General features: G+C 48.2%; 1 protein-coding gene across 1 annotated transcript in view; it reads left to right on the top strand.

Annotated features, from left to right (window-relative positions):
- Positions 1-3981: 3981 nt before the first annotated feature.
- LOC112240761 (rho GTPase-activating protein 44-like) overlaps positions 3982-23042 on the top strand; it is a 36549-nt gene continuing 17488 nt past the window's right edge. Inside the window, exons 1-10 of the mRNA XM_042314393.1 lie at positions 3982-4029; positions 4582-4663; positions 4861-4988; positions 6629-6740; positions 11602-11683; positions 13066-13146; positions 15817-15936; positions 16272-16363; positions 17121-17304; positions 22419-22616. Coding sequence (XP_042170327.1) covers positions 3982-4029; positions 4582-4663; positions 4861-4988; positions 6629-6740; positions 11602-11683; positions 13066-13146; positions 15817-15936; positions 16272-16363; positions 17121-17304; positions 22419-22616 — 1127 coding nt within the window. The remainder of the gene's footprint in view (positions 4030-4581; positions 4664-4860; positions 4989-6628; positions 6741-11601; positions 11684-13065; positions 13147-15816; positions 15937-16271; positions 16364-17120; positions 17305-22418; positions 22617-23042) is intronic.

Genomic DNA, 23042 nt, shown 5'->3' with positions numbered 1-23042 from the left:
TGGTGTGGTGATACGATATGGTATGATGATATGGTGTGGTGATATATGGTATGATGATATGGTGTGACGATATGATATGGTATGATGATATGGTGTGGTGATATGATATGGTGCGGTGATATGATATGGTGTGGTGATATGATATGGTGATATGATATGATGTGGTGATATATGGCGTGGTGATATGATATGGTGATATGATATGGTGTGATGATATGATATGGTATGGTGATATGGTATGGTGATATGATATGGTATGTTGATATGATATGGTATTGTGTTATGATATGGTATGATGATATGATATGGTATGGTGATATGATATGGTGTGGTGATATGATATGATATGATATGGTGTGGTGATATGATATGATATGGTGTGGTGATATGATATGATATGGTATGATGATATGATATGAAATACCGTATGTTAATACTTGCTGTCTTGTATCAGAAAAAGCTTCCACTAACCATCCTGGCACAATGTATGGTAGAAGGAGCTGCTGTGCTGGGGGACGACTCTCTACTAGGGTGAGTCCCTGTATACGCACTCGCTCACTCACTCACTCGCTCACTCACACACTCACTCACTCACTCACACACACACTCACTCACTCACTCACTCACTCACTCACTCACTCACTCACTCACTCACCTTTTTTTGATGTTGATTCTGCCATAATTCCACTCTGTCCTCTTTGACCTTGTTCTCTATCTGATGCATTCTGATTAGCTGAAGCCGGGTCCTAGCTGACGTGATTGGCTATGGCTGCGTCCTATCTGACGTTGTGATTGCTTGTGGCCGGGTGCTAGCTGATGTTGTGATTGACTGGGACCTAGCTGACATTGTGATTGGCTGTGTGCAGGGACCCATCTGATGTTTTGATTGGCTCTGTTCCCCTAACAGGAAGATGCTGAACCTGTGTGGGGAGACAGAGGAGAAGCTGGCCCAGGAACTGATTCAGTTTGAGTTCCAGATAGAGAAAGATGTGGTGGAGCCTCTCTATGAGCTGGCTGAGGTGAGTCCTACTGTCACTATGATGAGGTGAGTCCTACTGTCACTATGATGAGGTGAGTCCTACTGTCACTATGATGAGGTGAGTCCTACTGTCTCTATGATGAGGTGAGTCCTACTGTCTCTATGATGAGGTGAGTCCTACTGTCACTATGATGAGGTGAGTCCTACTGTCACTACGCTGAGGTGAGTCCTACTGTCCCTATGATGAGGTGAGTCCTACTTCCCTATGATGAGGTGAGTCCTACTGTCACTATGATGAGGTGAGTCCTACTGTCACTATGATGAGGTGAGTCCTACTGTCCCTATGATGAGTCCTACTGTCACTATGAGAGGTGAGTCCTACTGTCCCTATGATGAGGTGAGTCCTACTGTCCCTATGATGAGGTGAGTCCTACTGTCCTATGATGAGGTGAGTCCTACTGTCCCTACGATGAGGTGAGTCCTACTGTCACTATGATGAGGTGAGTCCTACTGTCCCTACGATGAGGTGAGTCCTACTGTCACTATGATGAGGTGAGTCCTACTGTCCCTATGATGAGGTGAGTCCTACTGTCCCTGAGGTGATGAGGTGAGTCCTACTGTCCCTATGATGAGGTGAGTCCTACTGTCACTGAGGTGAGTCCTACTGTCACTATGATGAGGTGAGTCCTACTGTCACTATGATGAGGTGAGTCCTACTGTCACTATGATGAGGTGAGTCCTACTGTCACTATGATGAGGTGAGTCCTACTGTCACTATGATGAGGTGAGTCCTACTGTCACTATGATGAGGTGAGTCCTACTGTCACTATGATGAGGTGAGTCCTACTGTCACTATGATGAGGTGAGTCCTACTGTCCCTATGATGGTGAGTCCTACTGTCCCTATGATGAGGTGAGTCCTACTGTCTCTATGATGAGGTGAGTCCTACTGTCCCTACGATGAGGTGAGTCCTACTGTCACTATGATGAGGTGAGTCCTACTGTCCCTACGATGAGGTGAGTCCTACTGTCACTATGATGAGGTGAGTCCTACTGTCCCTACGATGAGGTGAGTCCTACTGTCACTATGATGAGGTGAGTCCTACTGTCACTATGATGAGGTGAGTCCTACTGTCACTATGATGAGGTGAGTCCTACTGTTTCTATGATGAGGTGAGTCCTACTGTCACTATGATGAGGTGAGTCCTACTGTCCCTAGCCATACATTATTTGAAGTTATAATTGTTATAATTGCCTGTCCAGAGGCTGCCCACAACATTACTATCTCTGACTGAACGTGATCGTTAAGACACAATGTCAGCATGTTCATTATTGTGCGGCAGGGTAGCCTAGTGGTTAGAGCATTGGATTAGTAACCAGAAGGTTGCAAGTTCAAACCCCTGAGCTGACAAGGTACAAATCTGTCGTTCTGCCCCTGAACAGGCAGTTAACCCACTGTTCCTAGGCTGTCATTGAAAATAAGAATTTGTTCTTAACTGACTTGCCTAGTTAAATAAAGGTAAAATAAACCAAACAAATTAAAATTGTCTGTTAACTTCAGTATGGTGGAATATTCCTCCCCAATGTCCACTCCCAGATAACTAGTAGATAACTGAATGTAGTGGAGATACATGATAGAGGAGGGTTGATGTGTTCCCTGTCTCTTCCCAGGTGGACATTCCCAACATCCAGAAACAGAGGAAACATTTAGCCAAGCTGGTCCTGGACATGGACTCTGCTCGCACACGGTGAGGGATGGACTGTTAACATACAGGCTGGGACCTGATGCTCTCTTCACTGGTCTTCACCTCTTAAAGACATGCTCACGTTTAGAATAATGCTTAGACCGGCATGTTCCTTCCCTCAGTGCCTGTGTCTCAAATCACACCCTAATCCCTATATAGTGTGCACTACTGGTCAGAAGTAGTGCACTATATAGCGTGGAATAGGATGCCTTTTGGGATGCTGTCTGTGTGTTGGTGTTCCATCCCTCCTCCTAAACTCTTCTTCTGTCTCCTCCTTAACCTCCCTGTAGGTTTCACCAGTCGTCCAAGTCCTCCAGTCACCCTAGCAACCTGCAGGCGGGCGGGGCCAAGGGGGAGGCCCTCAGAGAGGAGATGGAAGAGGCAGCCAATAGGATGGAGATCTGCAGGGTGAGTCACAGGGTTCTAGAGGTTCAGGCTCCTCCTCCTTCACCAACTGTAATCCCCTCCCCCACACCATGAAGCTACATTAACCACTACAAGGTTACAGACTGTATTAACCACTACAAGGTTACAGACTGTATTAACCACTACAAGGTTACAGACTGTATCAACCACTACAAGGTTACAGACTGTATTAATGTTACAGACTGTATTAACCACTACAAGGTTACAGACTGTATTAAGGTTACAGACTGTATTAAGGTTACAGACTGTATTAACCACTACAAGGTTACAGACTGTATTAACCACTACAAGGTTACAGACTGTATTAAGGTTACAGACTGTATTAAGGTTACAGACTGTATTAACCACTACAAGGTTACAGACTGTATTAAGGTTACAGACTGTATTAACCACTACAAGGTTACAGACTGTATTAACCACTACAAGGTTACAGACTGTATTAACCACTACAAGGTTACAGACTGTATCAACCACTACAAGGTTACAGACTGTATTAAGGTTACAGACTGTATTTTTTTATTCTCTTTTCCAGGATCAACTATCAGCTGATATGTATAATTTTGTGGCCAAACCACTACAAGGTTACAGACTGTGACTATGCAAACTACTTTACAGACTGTATAGGTTACAGACTTTTCTGGTTATCATTGACATTTGCCCTTCAGATGACATTGACAGACCTTTTACAGTCATATAGCTGAGGTTACAGACTGCTGGTTTAAACCTCACCTTTTTACCCCTCTGTCCCTCTTACAGTGTCTCTCTGTCCTTCTGTCACCCTCTGGTTAAAGGTAATTTTTTATTCTCTTTTCCAGGATCAACTATCAGCTGTATGTATAATTTTTCCAAAGAAATAGACTATGCAAACTACTTTCAGACGGTTAGTATGTTTTCTGTATCATTGCATTTGCCCTTCAGATGACATTGACTCCTTTTACAGTCATATAGCTGTCCTGTTTAAACCCACCTCTGTCCCCTCTGTCCTCTGTCTCTCTGTCCTTCTGTGTCTCTGTCTCCCCTCTGTGTCCTCTGTCCCCCTCTGTCCTCTGTCCCCCTCTGTCCCTCCCTCTGTCCCCCTTCCTTCGTGTCTCACTGTCCCTGTGTCTCTGTCCCCCTCTCTGTCCCTGTGTCTCTGTCCCCCTCTCTGTCCCTGTGTCTCTGTCCCCCTCTCTGTCCCTGTGTCTCTGTCCCCCTCTCTGTCCCTGTGTCTCTGTCCCCCTCTCCTGTCCCTGTGTCTCTGTCCCCCTCTCTGTCCCTGTGTCTCTGTCCCCCTCTCTGTCCCTGTGTCTCTGTCCCCCTCTCTGTCCCTGTGTCTCTGTCCCCCTCTGTCTGTCCCTGTGTCTCTGTCCCTGTGTCTCTGTCCCCCTCTGTCCCTGTGTCCCCTGTGTCTCTGTCCCCCTCTCTCCCTGTGTCTCTGTGTGTCTCCCTGTAGCTCATAGAGATCCAGGCAGAATATCACAGGAAGTCTCTAGAGATCCTCCAGAGTGTCCTGCCCACCATTAAGGCTCACCAGGGTGACCAGTGGTGAGTAATGTGTGTGTGTGTGTGTGTGTGTGTGTGTGTGTGTGTGTGTGTGTGTGTGTGTGTGTGTGTGTGTGTGTGTGTGAGAGAGAGAGAGAGAGAGAGAGAGCTCGTCCATGCCTGCACAGGTACACATGCCTGTCTGCTCCTCGTGTGTCTAACTGTTGTATAATGTGTTGTCCTGCCACAGAGGCGTGGGTGGAGAAGCCTTCGTATGGCAAGGCCCTGGAGGAACACCTGACCATCAGCAGCAGAGAGATCGCCTTCCCCATCGAGGCCTGTGTCACAATGCTGCTGGAGTGTGGCATGCAGGAGGAGGTATAGAAGGAGATGAAGCCTGCTTTACACTAGCTTTCCCAGACCCAGATGAAGTCTACTTAACAATAAGTTTCCCAGACCCAGATGAAGCCTACTTAACACTAAGTTTCCCAGACCCAGATGAAGCCTACTTAACACTACTAAGTTTCCCAGACCCAGATGAAGCCTACTTAACACTACTACGTTTCCCAGACCTAGATGAAGCCTACTTAATACTAAGTTTCCCAGACCTAGATGAAGCCTACTTAATACTAAGTTTCCCAGACCTAGATGAAGCCTACTTAATACTAAGTTTCCCAGACCCAGATGAAGCCTACTTAACACCAAGTTTCCCAGACCCAGATGAAGCCTACTTAACACCAAGTTTCCCAGACCCAGCTGAAGCCTACTTAACACCAAGTTTCCCAGACCCAGATGAAGCCTACTTAACACCAAGTTTCCCAGACCCAGATGAAGCCTACTTAACACTACTAAGTTTCCCAGACCCAGATGAAGCCTAATTAACACTACTAAACATTCTGATTACAGAGTAGCATTAATATAGGATTTAGCCACTAGAGTGTTTATTGTAGACAAAGTTACAGTATGTACTAGATTTATATTTCACTATTTATCTCTATGATGACCCTGCTCTGATTCCCTGACTTCCTGACCCCCTGTCTTCCTGACTCCCTGACTCCCTGTCTTCCTGACTCCCTGTCTTCCTGTCTTCCTGACTCCCTGTCTTCCTGACTCCCTGTCTTCCTGACTCCCTGTCTTCCTGTCTTCCTGACTCCCGATTCCCTGTATTCCTGACTCCCTGTATTCCTGTCTTCCTGACTCCCTGTCTTCCTGACTCCCTGTCTTCCTGACTCCCTGTCTTCCTGACTCCTGTCTTCCTGACTCCTGACTTCCTGACTGTCTTCCTGACTCCCTGTCTTCTGACTCCCTGTCTTCCCAGTCTTCCTGACTCCCTGTCTTCCTGTCTTCCTGACTCCCTGTCTTCCTGTCTTCCTGACTCCCTGTCTTCCTGTCTTCCTGACTCCCTGTCTTCCTGACTCCCCTGACTCCCTGTCTTCCTGACTCCCTGTCTTCCTGACTCCTGACTGGTGTAGGGTCTGTTCAGAGTGGCTCCCTGACTCCCTGTCTTCCTGTCTTCCCTGACTCCCTGTCTTCCTGACTCCCTGTGTTTGACTCCTGACTCCATGTCTTCCTGTCTTCCTGTGTGTAGTCTGTTCAGGGTCTGACTCCCTGACTTCCTGACTCTTCCTGTCTTCCTGTGTGTGTAGGGTCTGTTCAGAGTGACTTCCTGACTCCATGTCTTCCTGTCTTCCTGTGTGTGTAGGGTCTGTTCAGAGTGACTTCCTGACTCCATGTCTTCCTGTCTTCCTGTGTGTGGGGTCTGTTCAGAGTGACTTCCTGACTCCCTGTCTTCCTGTCTTCCTGTGTGTGTAGGGTCTGTTCAGAGTGACTTCCTGACTCCCTGACTCCATGTCTTCCTGTCTTCCTGTGTGTAGGGTCTGTTCAGAGTGGCTCCCTGACTCCCTGTCTTCCTGACTCCCTGTCTTCCTGACTCCCTGTCTTTCTGACTCCCTGTGTGTGTAGGGTCTGTTCAGAGTGACTTCCTGACTCCCTGTCTTCCTGACTCCCTGTGTGTGTAGGGTCTGTTCAGAGTTGCTCCCTCGGCCTCCAAGCTGAAGAAGCTGAAGGCCTCCCTGGACTGTGGTGTTATGGACGTACAGGAGTATTCAGCTGACCCCCACGCCATCGCAGGTTGCCTTACACACCCACACACACAGACACACCCACCCGCACATACACCCACACACACACCCACACACACAGACACACCCACCCGCACATACACCCACACACACACCCACACCCACACACACAGACACACCCACACACACAGACACATACACCCACACACACACCCACACACACAGACACACCCACCCGCACATACACCCACACACACACCCACACACACACAGACACACCCACCCACACACACACCCACACACACAGACACACCCACCCGCACATACACCCACACACACACCCACACACACAGACACACCCACCTGCACATACACCCACACACACACCCACACACACACACCACACCCCCACCCGCACATACACCCACACACACAGACACACACACCCACACACACACCCACACACACACACACACACACACCCACACATACACCCACACACACACCCACACACAGACACACCCACCCACACACACAGACACACCCACCCACACATACACCCACACCCACACACACCCACCCGCACACACACCCACACACAGTATATGAAAACACTTAAATACACTCACATGCATAGTATTTGAAATAAGTATTTAAAAATACCCTCAAATATAATTTGATAGACTATTTCGTTTTTACAAATAACCATTAAAATACTCACAATTTTTAAAAAGTATTTTAAATACTACAGTGTACAGATAAATAAATGCATCATGTAAAGTGTTGGTCCCATGTTTCATGAGCTGAAATAAAAGATCCCAGAATTGTTCTACACGCACAAAAAGCTTATTTCTCTCAATTGTTGTGCACAAATTTGTTTACATCCCTGTTAGTGAACATTTCTCCTTTACCAAGATAATCCATCCACCTGACAGGTGTGGTGTATCAAGAAGCTGATTAAACACCATGGTCATTACACAGGTGCACCTTGTGCTGGGAACAATAAAAGGCCACTCTAAAATGTGTAGTTTTGTAACACAACACAATGCCACAGATGTCTCAAATTTCGAGTGAGTGTACAATTGGCATGCTGACTGCAGGAATGTCCACCAGAGAATTGAATGTTAGTTTATCATAAGCCGCCCTCCAATAGCGTTTTAGAGAATTTGGAAATATGTCCAACCGGCTTCACAACCGCAGACCATTTGTACGGCGTTGTGTGGGCGAGCAGTTTGCTGATGTCAACGTTGTGAACAGAGGTCCCCATGGTGGCGGTGGGGTTATGGTATGGGCAGACATTAGCTACGGACAACGAACACAATTGCATTTTACCCATAGCAATTTGAATGTACAGGGATACCGGGACAAGATCTTGAGGCCCATTGTCGTGCCATTCATCCAACCACCATCATGTTTCAGCATGATAATGCACAGCGCCATGTTGCAAGGATCTGTACACAATTCGGAAAATGTCCCAGTTCTTCCATGGCCTGAGTACTCACCAGACATGTCACCCACTGAACATGTTTGTGATGCTCTGGATTGACGTCTACGACAGCGCGTTCCAGTTCCCGCCAATATCCAGCAACTTCGCACATTGAAGAGGAGTGGGACAATATTCCACAGACCACAACCAACAGCCTGATCAACTCTATGTGAAGGTGTGTAGTGCTGCATGAGGCAAATGGTCCCACCAGGTACTGACTGGTTTTCTGATCCACTCCCCCAATGTTTTTTAAACGGTATCTCTGACCAACAGATGTATATCTGTATTCCCAGTCATGTGACATCCATAGATTAGGGCCTAATGAATGTATTTACATTGACCGATTTCCTCATATTAACTGTAACTCAGTCAAATCTTTGAAATGATTGCAGGTTACGTTTATATTTTTGTTCAGTATAGATACTTAAATACACAGGTATTTGAACCCAGGTCTGACACGCACACGCACACACCATCGCAGATCAATTCACACCCCTACACGTCTCTTACCTCTCTCTCTCTCTCTCTCTCTCTGGCTCAGGCTCTGGTCTCCATAACAACGAGCCTTTAGCTAGCTCCATTGTCTATATATAACCATTAGATATAACTCTGCTTTCAGGAGATTCTCGCCTCCAGAAATACATACATCAATGTTCGGTCAACACAATCAAGGCTTCTTGTGTTTGTGGAAGACTGTTGTCTTTCACACCATGTTGCCTATTTCCTTTACACCTTGTTGCCTATTTCCTTTAAACCTAGTTGCCTATTTCCTTGTTGCCTATTTCCTTCACACCTTGTTGCCTATTTCCTTCACACCTTGTTGCCTATTTCCTTTACACCTTGTTGCCTATTTCCTTGTTGCCTATTTCCTAACATCCTCCTCCTCCTCCAGTAGTGAGCTGGTTTGTGTCCCAAATGACATCATATTCCCTATTTAGTGCACTACTGTTGACCAGGACCCATATGTTTCTGGTCAAAAGTAGTGCACTATATGGGAAATAGGGGCCCTGGTCAAAATTAGTGCACTATATAGGGAATAGGGACCCTGGTCTAAAGTAGTGCTCTATATAGGGAATAGGGCTCTGGTCTAAAGTAGTGCACTATATAGGGAATAGGGCTCTGGTCTAAAGTAGTGCACTATATAGGGAATAGGGGCCCTGGTCTAAAGTAGTGCTCTATATAGGGAATAGGGGATGGTCATTATGAAGTGCTTTGAGAGGCTGGTCATGGCCCACATCAAGGCCAGCATGCCAGGCACACTGGACTCAGTCCAGTTTGAATACCGCTCCAACAGAACCGAGGAAGATGCCATTTCCATCACTATTCACGCGGCCGTAACACATCTGGACAAGAGGAATACCTGTGTGAGAATGCTGTTCCTTGACTACAGTTCAACATTCAACACTATTGTTCCCTCCAAGCCCGACACCAAGCTCAGAGCGTCCTCAGTCCTCTGCTGTACTTCCTGTTCACCCACGACCGCGTGGCTTTGCAAGACACCAACTCCATCATCTAGTTTGCTGACGGCACAGCGGTTGTAGGCCTGATAACCAACAACGATGAGTCAGCTAATAGGGAGGAGCTATGTGAACTGACATTTTGGTGCCAGGACAACACCCTCCACATCAGCAAAACAAATGAGTTGATCGTTTAACTTCAGGAAGTAGAGGAGGAAACATGCTCCGATCCACATCGACAGGACTGCAGTGGAGAGGATCAGCAGTTTAAGTTCCTCTGCGTCCCCATCAGAGGACTTGACATGGACCAACAACCCCACCCCTCTTGTCAAGAGGCTGCGACTGCGTTTTAACTTCCAAAGGCGGCTGAAGAAATTTGGCGTGTCACCTCGGGTCCTCTCCGAATACTACTGCTGCACCGTGGAGAGTGTCCTGACCGGCTGCTACTACTGCTGCACCGTGGAGAGTGTCCTGACCGGCTGCTACTACTGCTGCACCGTGGAGAGTGTCCTGACCGGCTGCTACTACTGCTGCACCGTGGAGAGTGTCCTGACCGGCTGCTACTACTGCTGCACTGTGGAGAGTGTCCTGACCGGCGCTACTACTGCTGCACCGTGGAGAGTGTCCTGACTGCTGCTGCTACTACTGCTGCACCGTGGAGAGTGTCCTGACCGGCTGCTACTACTGCTGCACCGGAGAGTGTCCTGACCGGCTGCTACTACTGCTGCACCGTGGAGAGTGTCCTGACCGGCTGCTACTACTGCTGCACCGTGGACTGCTGCTACTACTGCTGCACCGTGGAGAGTGTCCTGACCGGCTGCTACTACTGCTGCACCGTGGAGAGTGTTCTGACTGGCTGCTACTACTGCTGCACCGTGGAGAGTGTCCTGACCGGCTGCTCACTGCTGCACCGTGGAACGTCTGACCGTCCACTACTACTGCTGCACCGTGGAGAGTGTCCTGAACCACACCGGCCCAGTGTTCACTGGGACTGTGCTGCCACCCATCCAGGACATCTGACTAGAAACTGCTCTGATTCTCACCAGATGTAGCACACTGGCTGCACTACTGCTCTGCACCGTGGAGACACACACACACACACACACACACACACACACACAGTTACAGTGTCATGACCTGCACACACACACACACACAGACATTTACAGACATACACACACACACACACACACACACACACACAGACATTTACAGACATACACACACACACACACCACACACTACACACAGACATTTTTACAGACATACACACACACACACACACACACACACACACACACACACACACACACACACACACACACACACACACACACACACACACTGGTCTATAATATTGGACTACACATTGTTCCTTCCTGTGTTATATTGATGCTAAAATGTCTCTTCTCTTCTACTGAGACATTTACTTTATGTTGGTATTCTTATCATGTATAATTTCTTACTGCTGTTGCATTGTCCAGTAAGGAGCCTGCAAGTAAGCATTTCATTGGACAGTGTACACCATGGGCATCCCGTACATACCACTAATACAACTTGAAAGGTGAAACTGGATTTGGCCCTGGAGTTTAGTTCAGCTGTGGGGCGAGAGGATCACATCCCTTAACATCTCCCAAGTCGTCTGCTTGTGTTTTGCCCAAGACGCTCTCTGTCCTAAACGCTTCCTTGTAAATGTTGCTGTCCACTTCCTTGAGTAATCTGAGGGTGGCAGCGTTGTGTGTATTCTCATTAGTATTCTGAACAGAGAAAACCACACCTCCATTAGGCCTAATGAGATGATCTCTCTCTCTCTCTCTCATCCCTCTTCCTCCCTTTCTCTCTTCATCTCTCTTTCTCCATCCCACTGTCCCCCTCTCTCTCTTCCTCTCCCTCACCCCCCTCTCCTTTCCCTCCCTCCCTGGACTCTCCATCCCATCTCCATCCCTCCCTCCCTCTCTCCATCCAAGGGGCTCTGAAATCATACCTCCGTGAGCTTCCAGAGCCACTGATGACCAGTGAACTTTACGAGGACTGGATTCAGGCGTCAAAGTGAGTAGAGATTCCCTTCATAACCTCAGCATCTCTACTACAGATAACAGATCCCTTCATAACCTCAGCATCTCTACTACAGATAACAGATTCCTTCATAACCTCAGCATCTCTACTACAGATAACAGATCCCTTCATAACCTCAGCATCTCTACTACAGATAACAGATCCCTTCATAACCTCAGCATCTCTACTACAGATAACAGATCCCTTCATAACCTCAGCATCTCTACTACAGATAACAGATCCCTTCATAACCTCAGCATCTCTACTACAGATAACAGATCCTCTTCATAACCTCAGCATCTCTACTACAGATAACAGATCCTTTCATAACCTCAGCATCCCTACTACAGATAACAGATCCCTTCATAACCTCAGCATCCTCTAACCTCATAACCTCAGCATCTCTACTACAGATAACAGATCCCTCTCATAACCTCAGCATCATAACCTCAGCATCTCTACGACAGATAACAGATCCTTTCATAACCACAGCATCTCTACTACAGATAACAGATCCCTTCATAACCTCAGCATCTCTACTACAGATAACAGATCCCTTCATAACCTCAGCATCTCTACCACAGATAACAGATCCTTCATAACCTCAGCATCTCTACTACAGATAACAGATCCCTTCATAACCTCAGCATCTCTACTACAGATAACAGATCCCTTCATAACCTCAGCATCTCTACTACAGATAACAGATCCCTTCATAACCTCAGCATCTCTACTACAGATAACAGATCCCTTCATAACCTCAGCATCTCTACTACAGATAACAGATCCCTTCATAACCTCAGCATCTCTACTACAGATAACAGATCCCTTTTAGTCATGTTGAAGAGCTGGAGATAACTTTCCTATGTCTATAGGGAGAGCTCCAGACAGAAGGGAACAAACTGTACCATAGTGACAGAACAGGCAGTGACCGTTATCACAATAATAGACATTGTTAACACAGTGTTTGTCAACCTCTGGCCCGTGGTTCGGCACTGGTCCCTGGGTTCTGGATTACCGGTCCCTCAGATGGTTAGCTGACACCAATTAGCCCCTCAATGACCTTTTTTTTTTTTTTTTTTAACCTTTATTTAACTAGGCAAGTCAGTTAAGAACAAATTCTTATTTTCAATGACAGCCTAGGAACAGTGGGTTAACTGCCTGTTCAGGGGCAGAACGACAGATTTGTACCTTGTCAGCTCGGGGGTTTGAACTTGCAACCTTCCGGTTACTAGTCCAACGCTCTAACCACTAGGCTACCCTGCCGCCATACACTGTAGCCTGCTGGTCTCCCTGGTAGGAAACAACACTGAGAAAAACACTGCCTTGACTACAACACACCCTGAGCCCTGTTCACCATTGTCTTCCCCATCCAGTATTCAGGATATGGACAAGAGACTACAAGCTCTGCTGGCGGCGTGCGAAAAACTACCAACTGACAACTTCAACAACTTCAGGTCAGAACCCATCTCTCCCTCCCTCTCTACAGTCTACATAGACCTGCTGCCGGCAGGACCCTCCAGTGAGGATCTGTTTTATATGTTTGGGTTGTTGCCAGGCTGAAGTTTCCTCTAGGTACAGATCCAGGATCAGCTTCCCCTCCCCCACTCTGAACCTTAACCATTAGTGGGGGAATTGTAAAACTGACCCAGGGTCAGTGTCTAGGATCAACTTCCCCTCCCCCACTCCAAACCTTAACCAGTAGTGGGGGAATTGTAAAACTGACCCAGGGTCAGTGTCTAGGATCAGCTTCCCCTCCCCCACTCCAAACCTTAACCATTAGTGGGGGAATTGTAAAACTGACCCAGGGTCAGCGTCTAGGATCAGCTTCCCCTCCCCCACTCCAAACCTTAACCATTAGTGGGGGAATTGTAAAACTGACCCAGGGTCAGCGTCTAGGATCAGCTTCCCCTCCCCCACTCCAAACCTTAACCAGTAGTGGGGGAATTGTAAAACTGATCCAAGGTCAGTGTCTAGGATCAGCTTCCCCTCCCCCACTCCAAACCTTAACCATTAGTGGGGGAATTGTAAAACTGATCCAAGGTCAGTGTCTAGGATCAGTTTCAACCTACTAATGTGGTTTAGATTGTGTTTTATCTGGGTGTTAAAGTTCTGAGTCTGTGACACTATGTTTACACAGGCAGAGCAATTCGGGTCTTATATCACTAATTGGTCTTTAGACGAATCAGATCAGCTCTAAAAAGATCTGATGTCAAAAAGACCTGATGTGATTGGTCAAAAGAACAATTAGTGGAGATCAGAATGGAGCTGCCTGTGTAGACGCAAGGGGGTCCAAGTCACAGAGACTCTAGCCCTGATAGGAGGTCCAAGTCACAGAGACTCTAGCCCTGATAGGAGGTCCAAGTCACAGTTAGTGGAGATCAGAATGGAGCTGCCTGTGTAGACGCAGGCTGTGACTTGGACCTCCTATCAGGGCTAGAGTCTCTGTGACTTGGACCTCCTATCAGGGCTAGAGTCTCTGTGACTTGGACCTCCTATCAGGGCTAGAGTCTCTGTGACTTGGACCTCCTATCAGGGCTAGAGTCTCTGTGACTTGGACCTCCTATCAGGGCTAGAGTCTCTGTGACTTGGACCTCCTATCAGGGCTAGAGTCTCTGTGACTTGGACCTCCTAAAATATTGATAACCAACAGAGAACATCCGGGAACATGTGTGTGTGTGTGTGTGTGTGTGTGTGTGTGTGTGTGTGTGTGTGTGTGTGTGTGTGTGTGTGTGTGTGTGTGTGTGTGATTTCACAGTATAGTTTGAAAGCTGAACAAATAGGCCATAGTGTGAAGTCAAGCTGATTTGAACATATCAAGGAGTCTTCCTTCTGGGGAGTTTTCCCAGTTTAGGTTCCAGGTCGGGTTACTGTGGTGCTGCTTGATCTTTAGGGTTCCAGGTCTGGTTACTGTGATGCTGCTTGATCTTTAGGGTTCCAGGTCTGGTTACTGTGATGCTGCTTGGTATTTTGGGTTCCAGGTCTGGTTACTGTGATGCTGCTTGGTTTTTTGGGTTCCAGGTCTGGTTACTGTGATGCTGCTTGATCTTTAGGGTTCCAGGTCTGGTTAGTGTGATGCTGCTTGGTATTTAGGGTTCCAGGTCTGGTTACTGTGATGCTGCTTGATCTTTAGGGTTCCAGGTCTGGTTACTGTGATGCTGCTTGATCTTTAGGGTTCCAGGTCTGGTTACTGTGATGCTGCTTGATCTTTAGGGTTCCAGGTCTGGTTACTGTGATGCTGCTTGGTCTTTAAGGGTTCCAGGTCTGGTTACTGTGATGCTGCTTGGTCTTTAGGTTCCAGGTCTGGTTACTGTGATGCTGCTTGATCTTTAAGGGTTCCAGGTCTGGTTACTGTGATGCTGCTTGGTCTTTAGGTTCCAGGTCTGGTTACTGTGATGCTGCTTGGTCTTTAGGGTTCCAGGTCTGGTTACTGTGATGCTGCTTGATCTTTATGCTGGGTTCCAGGTCTGGTTACTGTGATGCTGCTTGTTCCAGGTCTGGTTACTGTGATGCTGCTTGGTCTTTAGGGTTCCAGGTCTGGTTACTGTGATGCTGCTTGGTCTTTAAGGGTTCCAGGTCTGGTTGATGCTGTGATGGGTTCCAGGTCTGCTACTGGCTGCTCTTTAGGGTTCCAGGTCTGGTTACTGTGATGCTGCTTGGTCTTTAAGGGTTCCAGGTCTGGTTACTGTGATGCTGCTTGGTCTTTAGGGTTCCAGGTCTGGTTACTGTGATGCTGCTTGGTCTTTAGGGTTCCAGGTCTGGTTACTGTGATGCTGCTTGGTCTTTAGGGTTCCAGGTCTGGTTACTGTGATGCTGCTTGGTCTTTAGGGTTCCAGGTCTGGTTACTGTGATGCTGCTTGGTCTTTAAGGGTTCCAGGTCTGGTTACTGTGATGCTGCTTGGTCTTTAAGGGTTCCAGGTCTGGTTACTGTGATGCTGCTTGGTGTTTATGGTTCCAGGTCTGGTTACTGTGATGCTGCTTGGTTTTTAGGTTTCCAGGTCTGGTTACTGTGATGCTGCTTGGTCTTTAGGTTTCCAGGTCTGGCTACTGTAAAGCATGTGGTGATTGAGTGATTTATTGATTGATAGACTGATTGATTCAGTGTGTATTTCTCCTCTTCCTATCAGATACTTAATCAAGTTCCTAGCCAAGCTAGGGGATTATCAGGACTCCAACAAGATGACTCCTGGTAACATGGCCATAGTTCTGGGTCCCAACCTGCTCTGGACCCACTCCAACGAGAGTGGGTATGTGTCCTGTCCTCCCTTCTCTCTCTCGCTCTCTTTCTCTCTGTGTGTGTGTGTGTCTCTCTCTCTCTCTCTCTCTCTCTCTCTCTCTCTCCATATCTCTCTCTGTGTGTGTGTCTCTCTCTCTCTGTATCTCTCTCTCTTTCTCTCTCTCTCCTCAAAATACAGTACCTTATCAGTCAACATTTTAGTGGTCTTTTGACTGTTTGTGGAGGGAACCTTGAAATACTTTTGAAGCATGTGATTCACTTTACTCCGTAACCTATCGAATAGTCCCAAAAGTGCAAACTCCCAAGTTAAATCAAGTGCTGTCTCACTGAGTGTGCTGTTTGCAGGAACATGACAGAGATGATGACCACAGTGTCTCTTCAGATAGTGGGGATCATAGAACCCATCATACAGCACGCTGACTGGTTCTTCCCTGGTGGTGAGACACACACACACACACACACACGCACGCTCACTCACTCACACACACTTACATGCACGCACGCTCACTCACTCACACACACTTACATGCACGCACGCTCACTCACTCACACACTCACTCACTCACACACGCTCACTGACACACACACACATGCACGCTCACTCACTCACACACACTTACATGCACGCACGCACGCTCACCCACACCCACTTACATGCACCCACCCACCCACGCATGCACGCTCACTCACTCACTCACTCACTCACTCACTCACTCACTCACTCACTCACTCACTCACACACTCACACACTCACACACTCACTCACACACTCACTCACACACACACTCACACGCTCACTCACACACACTTACATGCACGCACGCACGCTCACTCACACACACACACACTCACTCACTCACTCACTCACTCACTCACTGACACACACACACACGCACGCTCACTCACTCACTCACACACACTTACATGCACGCACGCACGCTCACCCACACCCACTTACATGCACCCACCCACCCACGCATGCACGCTCACTCACTCACTCACTCACTCACTCACTCACCACTCACTCACTCACTCACTCACTCACTCACACTCACATACATGCACACACACACGCAGGCACACACACACTCACATGCATGCACGCTTAAACACACACATACACACACATACCTGCAACACACACTGTCTTTAGGATCCTGACCTAATTGGTTCCTCTCTCTTCCTCTCCTATAGATATTGAGTTTAATCTGACGGGCTGCTACGGCAGTCCCGTACACACCAACCACAACTCAAACTACAGCTCCATGCCTTCGCCAGACATGGACCAATCAGAACGCAAGCTGCCACATGACCATGGCAGACGCCCACTCAGCGTTGCCACTGACAACATGATGCTGGAATTCTACAAGAAGGATGGGTAGGCTGCTGCTGAGTGCAAGCTGGTCGATCCTTCCTCCCTCGTTCTCTCTTCTCTGTCTCTCTGTTTCTCTCATCACTCTCTCTCTCTCTCTCTGTCTCTCTCTCTTTCTCTCTCTGTTTCTCTCATCACTCTCTCTCTCTCTCTGTCTCTCTCTGTTTCTCTCATCACTCTCTCTCTCTCTTCTCTGTCTCTCTCTGTTTCTCTCTCTGTTTCTCTCTTCACTCTCTCTCTCTCTGTCTCTCTCTCTGTTTCTCTCATCACTCTCTCTCTCTTCTCTGTCTCTCTCTCTCACTCTCTCTCTCTCTCTCTGTTTCTCTCTCTGTTTCTCTCTTCACTCTCTCTCTCTCTCTCTGTCTCTCTCTCTGTTTCTCTCTGCACTCTCTCTCTCTTCTCTGTCTCTCTCTCTGTTTCTCTCTGTTTCTCTCTCTCTCTCTCTCTGTTTCTCTCTTCACTCTCTCTCTCTCTCTCTCTCTCTCTCTCTGTTTCTCTCTTCACTCTCTCTCTCTCTCTGTCTCTCTCTCTGTTTCTCTCTGTTTCTCTCTTCACTCTCTCTCTCTCTCTGTCTCTCTCTCTGTTTCTCTCTGTTTCTCTCTTCCTCCCTCAGTCTCACTCTCTCTTCACTCTCTCTTCTCTGTCTCTCTCTCTGTTTCTCTCTTCCTCCCTCAGTCTCACTCTCTCTCTCTGTTTCTCTCTGTTTCTCTCTCTCTCTCTCTCTCTTTCTCTCTCTCTGTTTCTCTCATCACTCTCTCTCTCTTCTCTCTCTCTCTCTCTGTTTCTCTCACACTCTCTCTCTCTGTCTCTCTCTCTCTGTTTCTCTCATCACTCTCTCTCTCTCTTCTCTGTCTCTCTCTCTGTTTCTCTCTGTTTCTCTCTCTCTCTCTCTTCTCTCTCTCTCTCTCTTCTCATGCAGCATCTAAACCCACGTACTGTCACCCACTCCTTCTCTTCTCTCTGTTGTTTTTTTAAAAGTCTTGAGCCAGAACCTCGAGGAACAGATTGCTAGTTTGTTAAAGACACACGACTCAGACAGAGTATTTACATAATGAACTAGATCTTTAAAGGTTTAACGAAGCATCTTTGAAAAAAAAAACTAAATTCATTCTATGAAGGTGTTATGAATGTTTTCTGAAGGCTTCTTAAAGCCTTTTAAAGGGGCTTCTCCAGCACCAAACCAGCACCTACATACAGTGTTTTCTGAAGGCTTCTTAAAGCCTTTTAAAGGGGCACTTCTCCAGCACCAAACCAGCGCCTACATACAGTGTTTTCTGAAGGCTTCATAAAGCCTTTTAAAGGGGCACTTCTCCAGCACCAAACCAGCGCCTACATACAGTGTTTTCTGAAGGCTTCTTAAAGCCTTTTAAAAGGGCACTTCTCCAGCACCAAACCAGCGCCTACATACAGTGTTTTCTGAAGGCTTCTTAAAGCCTTTTAAAAGGGCACTTCTCCAGCACCAAACCAGCGCCTACATACAGTGTTTTCTGAAGGCTTCTTAAAGCCTTTTAAAAGGGCACTTCTCCAGCACCAAACCAGCGCCTACATACAGTGTGTGAAAACACCGCGTCTCTGTGATCTGTGGTTAAAAAGTCTAGAAGCCCTTTAAAAAGGCTTTGTGACATCACAGGGTGGGTTTAAAGTTAAAAACAGTGATTTTCAAAGTAGTGGAATAAAGTAGTGGAATAGCCCTTTAAGTGGTTGTTCATCTACACTGTTCTGATTTCGAGGTCTCAGTAGAACACAGAAAGAGGGTAGATCTCTGCCCTGTCAATCATCCTCTCACCCAGTTAGCTGTCAGCTTTTATCAGCCTTCATCTAGAGAGGAGGGATACCTTAGGAATGCAAACACACATTATTTAAATTGTCTACACACACCTTGTTGAAATAGTCCCGGCCCGGTGAGTGGCACCGTCTCTATGGCAACACGGCGGCAGTGATAGAGGTTGCTTCTAGTTGCTTCTCCGCATTCTCCTGAGATCTACACACACGCACACACACGCACGCGCGCACTCACACCATGCACACACACACACACACACAAACAAACTCACACCACACACGCACACGCTCACACCTAGCCTATCCTTCTCAGTCTGGAACGTCACCTGCCCTCCCTGACTCACCAGGTGGAAAATCACTGGCAGACAAGCCAAAATCCTCCCTCACAGAAATAGTCTCGGAGAACCAGACATTGGAGCAACGTTGGAGCAACGGCACAAGATCTGGGCAGAATATCAGATTCTCTCTGACATTTAGAAAGGGGAAAACAGACAGACGACTCTCCCAACGAATCACAGGTTTGGGTAGGCGGAGTTTAAAATGTGGGCGGGAGTTATGCTCATGTTTAGCGAGGGCAACAAGTGGATACAGCAGTGATGTCACCGCTGACCCGCTTCCCATTTACAATTCAACACCTCTGTCCCAACTGATGGCCCAACTTCTACAGACCTGTAAACCCGTAACGTTGGAACATTGAGGGAGGCAACCCATCTGTCACAGAGAGACTGTTACAGAGAGACTGTCACAGAGACACTGTCCAGAGAGACTTTCACAGAGAGACTGTCACAGAGAGACTGTCACAGAGAGACTGTCACAGAAAGACTGTCACAGAGAGACTGTCCAGAGAGACTGTCACAGAGAGACTGTCACAGAGGAGACAGACAGATTTACTTTCCAATTGATATATAATTTTGTCACCACACACTTCAACCCCAAACAGTTCTCCATGTGAGACTCTGGTAGAAAATACAGTTATTATCCACTCAGTAAATGAGCAGTTTTGTAACTGTGGCGGTTATCGAAGGCAGGCTGTTGTTTCTGGACTGAGGAGAGTTGTGACGACATGTTTGTCTCTGCGTGTGAGTCCACTCCAGAGAACTCAGCTTGGCTTCATTACTGTATTAACTAACGAGGCACTCATTTCCTCTTGGTAGGACAGTGCAGGCTAGTCATTTGGTCTGGCATGTCCCAATACCTCTGAAACCCTCTATGCCCTGTCACTGTGAATCTCATCCCCAGAATACAGACTACACTGTAGCCCACTAGCCTTCCACACTAGCCCCTTCTACTGGTCCCCTCTGTAGCCCACTAGCCTTCCACACTAGCCCCTTCTACAGGTCCCCTCTGTAGGCCCCTAGGCTTATACACTAGCCCCTTCTATTGGTCCCCTATGTAGGCCCCTAGACTTCTACACTAGCCACTTCCAATGGTCCCCTCTGTAGCCCACTAGCCTTCCACACAAGCCACTTCCAATGGTCCCCTCTGTAGCCCACTAGCCTTCCACACTAGCCCCTTCTACAGGTCCCCTATGTAGGCCCCTAGACTTCTACACTAGCCCCTTCTATTGGTCCCCTATGTAGGCCCCTAGACTTCTACACTAGCCCCTTCTACACTCAGCACATTTCAATCTCCACACTAGTCACTGGCCTAGACCTCTATGTATCTCCCTAGCCATCTATGTAGCTCCCTAACCCTCTATGTAGCTCCCTAACCCTCTATGTAGCTCCCTAACCCTCTATGTAGCTCCCTAACCCTCTATGTAGCTCCAAAACCCTCTATGTAGCTCCCTAGACCTCTATGTAGCTCCCTAACGCTCTATGTATCTCCCTAACCATCTATGTAGCTCCCTAACCCCCTATGTAGCTCCATAGCCCTCTATCTATCTCCATAGCCCTCTAAACTAGCCTCTGTGTATGAATAGAAAATGAACAGAATGTGTCTCTTACGTGCCTCTCGTTTCTTTGCCCCGTCAAAGCAGCATAAGGAAAATACAAAGGTACTGTATGGTTCCTCCTCTAGTCCTGACCTCCTCTAGTCATCACCTCCTCTAGTCCCCTGACACCTCCTCTAGTCCTGACCTCCTCCTCCTCTAGTCCCCTGGCCTCCTCCTCCTCTAGTCCTGACCTCCTCCTCCTCTAGTCCTGACGACCTCCTCTTCTAGTCCTGACCTCCTCCTCTAGTCCTGACCTCCTCCTCCTCTAGTCCTGTTCTCTTCCTCCAGTCCTGACCTCCTCCTCTTCTGAGTCCTGTCCTGACTCCTCTTCTAGTCCTGACCTCCTCCTCTAGTCCTGACCTCCTCCTCTAGTCCTGACCTCCTCCTCCTCTAGTCCTGACCTCCTCCTCCTCTAGTCATGACCTCCTCCTCCTCTCGTCCTGACCTCCTCCTCCTCCTCTAGTCCTTACCTCCTCCTCTAGTCCTGGCCTCCTCCTCCTTTAGTCCTGGCCTCCTCCTCCTCTAGTCCTGACCTCCTCCTCCTCTAGTCCTGACCTCCTCCTCTTCTAGTCCTGACCTCCTCCTCCTCTAGTCCTGACCTCCTCCTCCTCTAGTCCTGGCCTCCTCCTCCTCTAGTCCTGGCCTCCTCCTCCTCTAGTCCTGGCCTCCTCCTGACCTCCTCCTCTCCTGACCTCCTCCCTCTAGTCCTGACCTCCTCCTCCTCTAGTCCTGGCCTCCTCCTCCTCTAGTCCTGACCTCCTCCTCCTCTAGTCCTGACCTCCTCCTCTAGTCCTAGTCCTGCTCTCCTCCTCCTCTAGTCCTGACCTCCTCTAGTCCTGACCTCCTTCTCTCCTCTAGTCCTGACATCCTCTAGTCCTGACCTCCTCCTCCTCTAGTCCTGGCCTCCTCCTCCTCTGTCCTGACCTCCTCCTCCTAGTCCTGACCTCCTCCTCTAGTCCTGACCTCCTCCTCCTCTAGTCCTGGCCTGACCTCCTCCTCCTGACCTCCTACTGACCTCCTCCTCTAGTCCTGACCTCCTCCTCTAGTCCTGACCTCCTCCTCTAGTCCTGGCCTGTCCTCCTCCTCTAGTCCTGGCCTCCCTCCTCCTCTAGTCCTGGCCTCCTCCTATCCTCTCATGTCCTCCTCCTCTAGTCCTGGCCTCCTCCTCCTCTAGTCCTGGCCTCCTCCTATTCTCATGTCCTGTCCTCTTCCTCCTCTAGTCCTGGCCTCCTCCTCTAGTCCTGGCCTCCTCCTCTAGTACTGACCTCCTCCTCTAGTCCTGACCTCCTCCTCTAGTCCTGACCTCCTCCTCTAGTCCTGACCTCCTCCTCTCAACTCTCTATTTCTCTACAGTTTGTTTAGTTTTTTAATTGTCTCTTGTTTTATGCGTCTCTGTCCCTCTCAGTATGGGTGTCCGGGTGATGGACACATCCTGGGTGTCCCGTAAGGGTTCGTCCACCCTGGCCCGTAAGGCCTCGTCCACCCCTCCCAGTGTCCAGGGTCCTGGCTCCCCTGCTGACCACTCCCTCATCCTGGAGCAGCCTGGAGAGCTGGCCCAGTCTCCCTCACCCCCACCTCAACCTGGGGAGAGGGACCGGATCGGGTAAGTCCCCACCACCACCACCATGGAGGATTCCTCAGCTCCACCTTCCTCCCGTCTTCATCATCATCATCATCATCATCATCTTCACCAGCTCTCCATGACTTGTCTTGAAGTGTTTGAGCCGTTGTTGTTGTTGTTGTTGTTGTTATTATATGGGGCTAGCTAACGTTCCTTCAGGTTTGAGAGGGTACACAGGTTTATATCCCACCGTTGTTGTCTAGTCGGTCAGGTTTCTGTCACTGTGGGAGCTAATGAAGAGGTGCTAGCTAACGTTCCTTCAGGTTTGAGAGGGTACACAGGTTTATATCCCACCGTTGTTGTCTAGTCGGTCAGGTTTCTGTCACTGTGGGAGCTAATGAAGAGGGGCTAGCTAACGTTCCCTCAGGTTTGAGAGGGTACACAGGTTTATATCCCACCGTTGTTGTC

Source organism: Oncorhynchus tshawytscha, unplaced genomic scaffold (assembly GCF_018296145.1).
Source record: "Oncorhynchus tshawytscha isolate Ot180627B unplaced genomic scaffold, Otsh_v2.0 Un_contig_1093_pilon_pilon, whole genome shotgun sequence".
Classification (NCBI taxonomy): Eukaryota; Metazoa; Chordata; class Actinopteri; order Salmoniformes; family Salmonidae; genus Oncorhynchus; species Oncorhynchus tshawytscha.
This window is presented reverse-complemented; position numbering and strand designations above follow the sequence as displayed.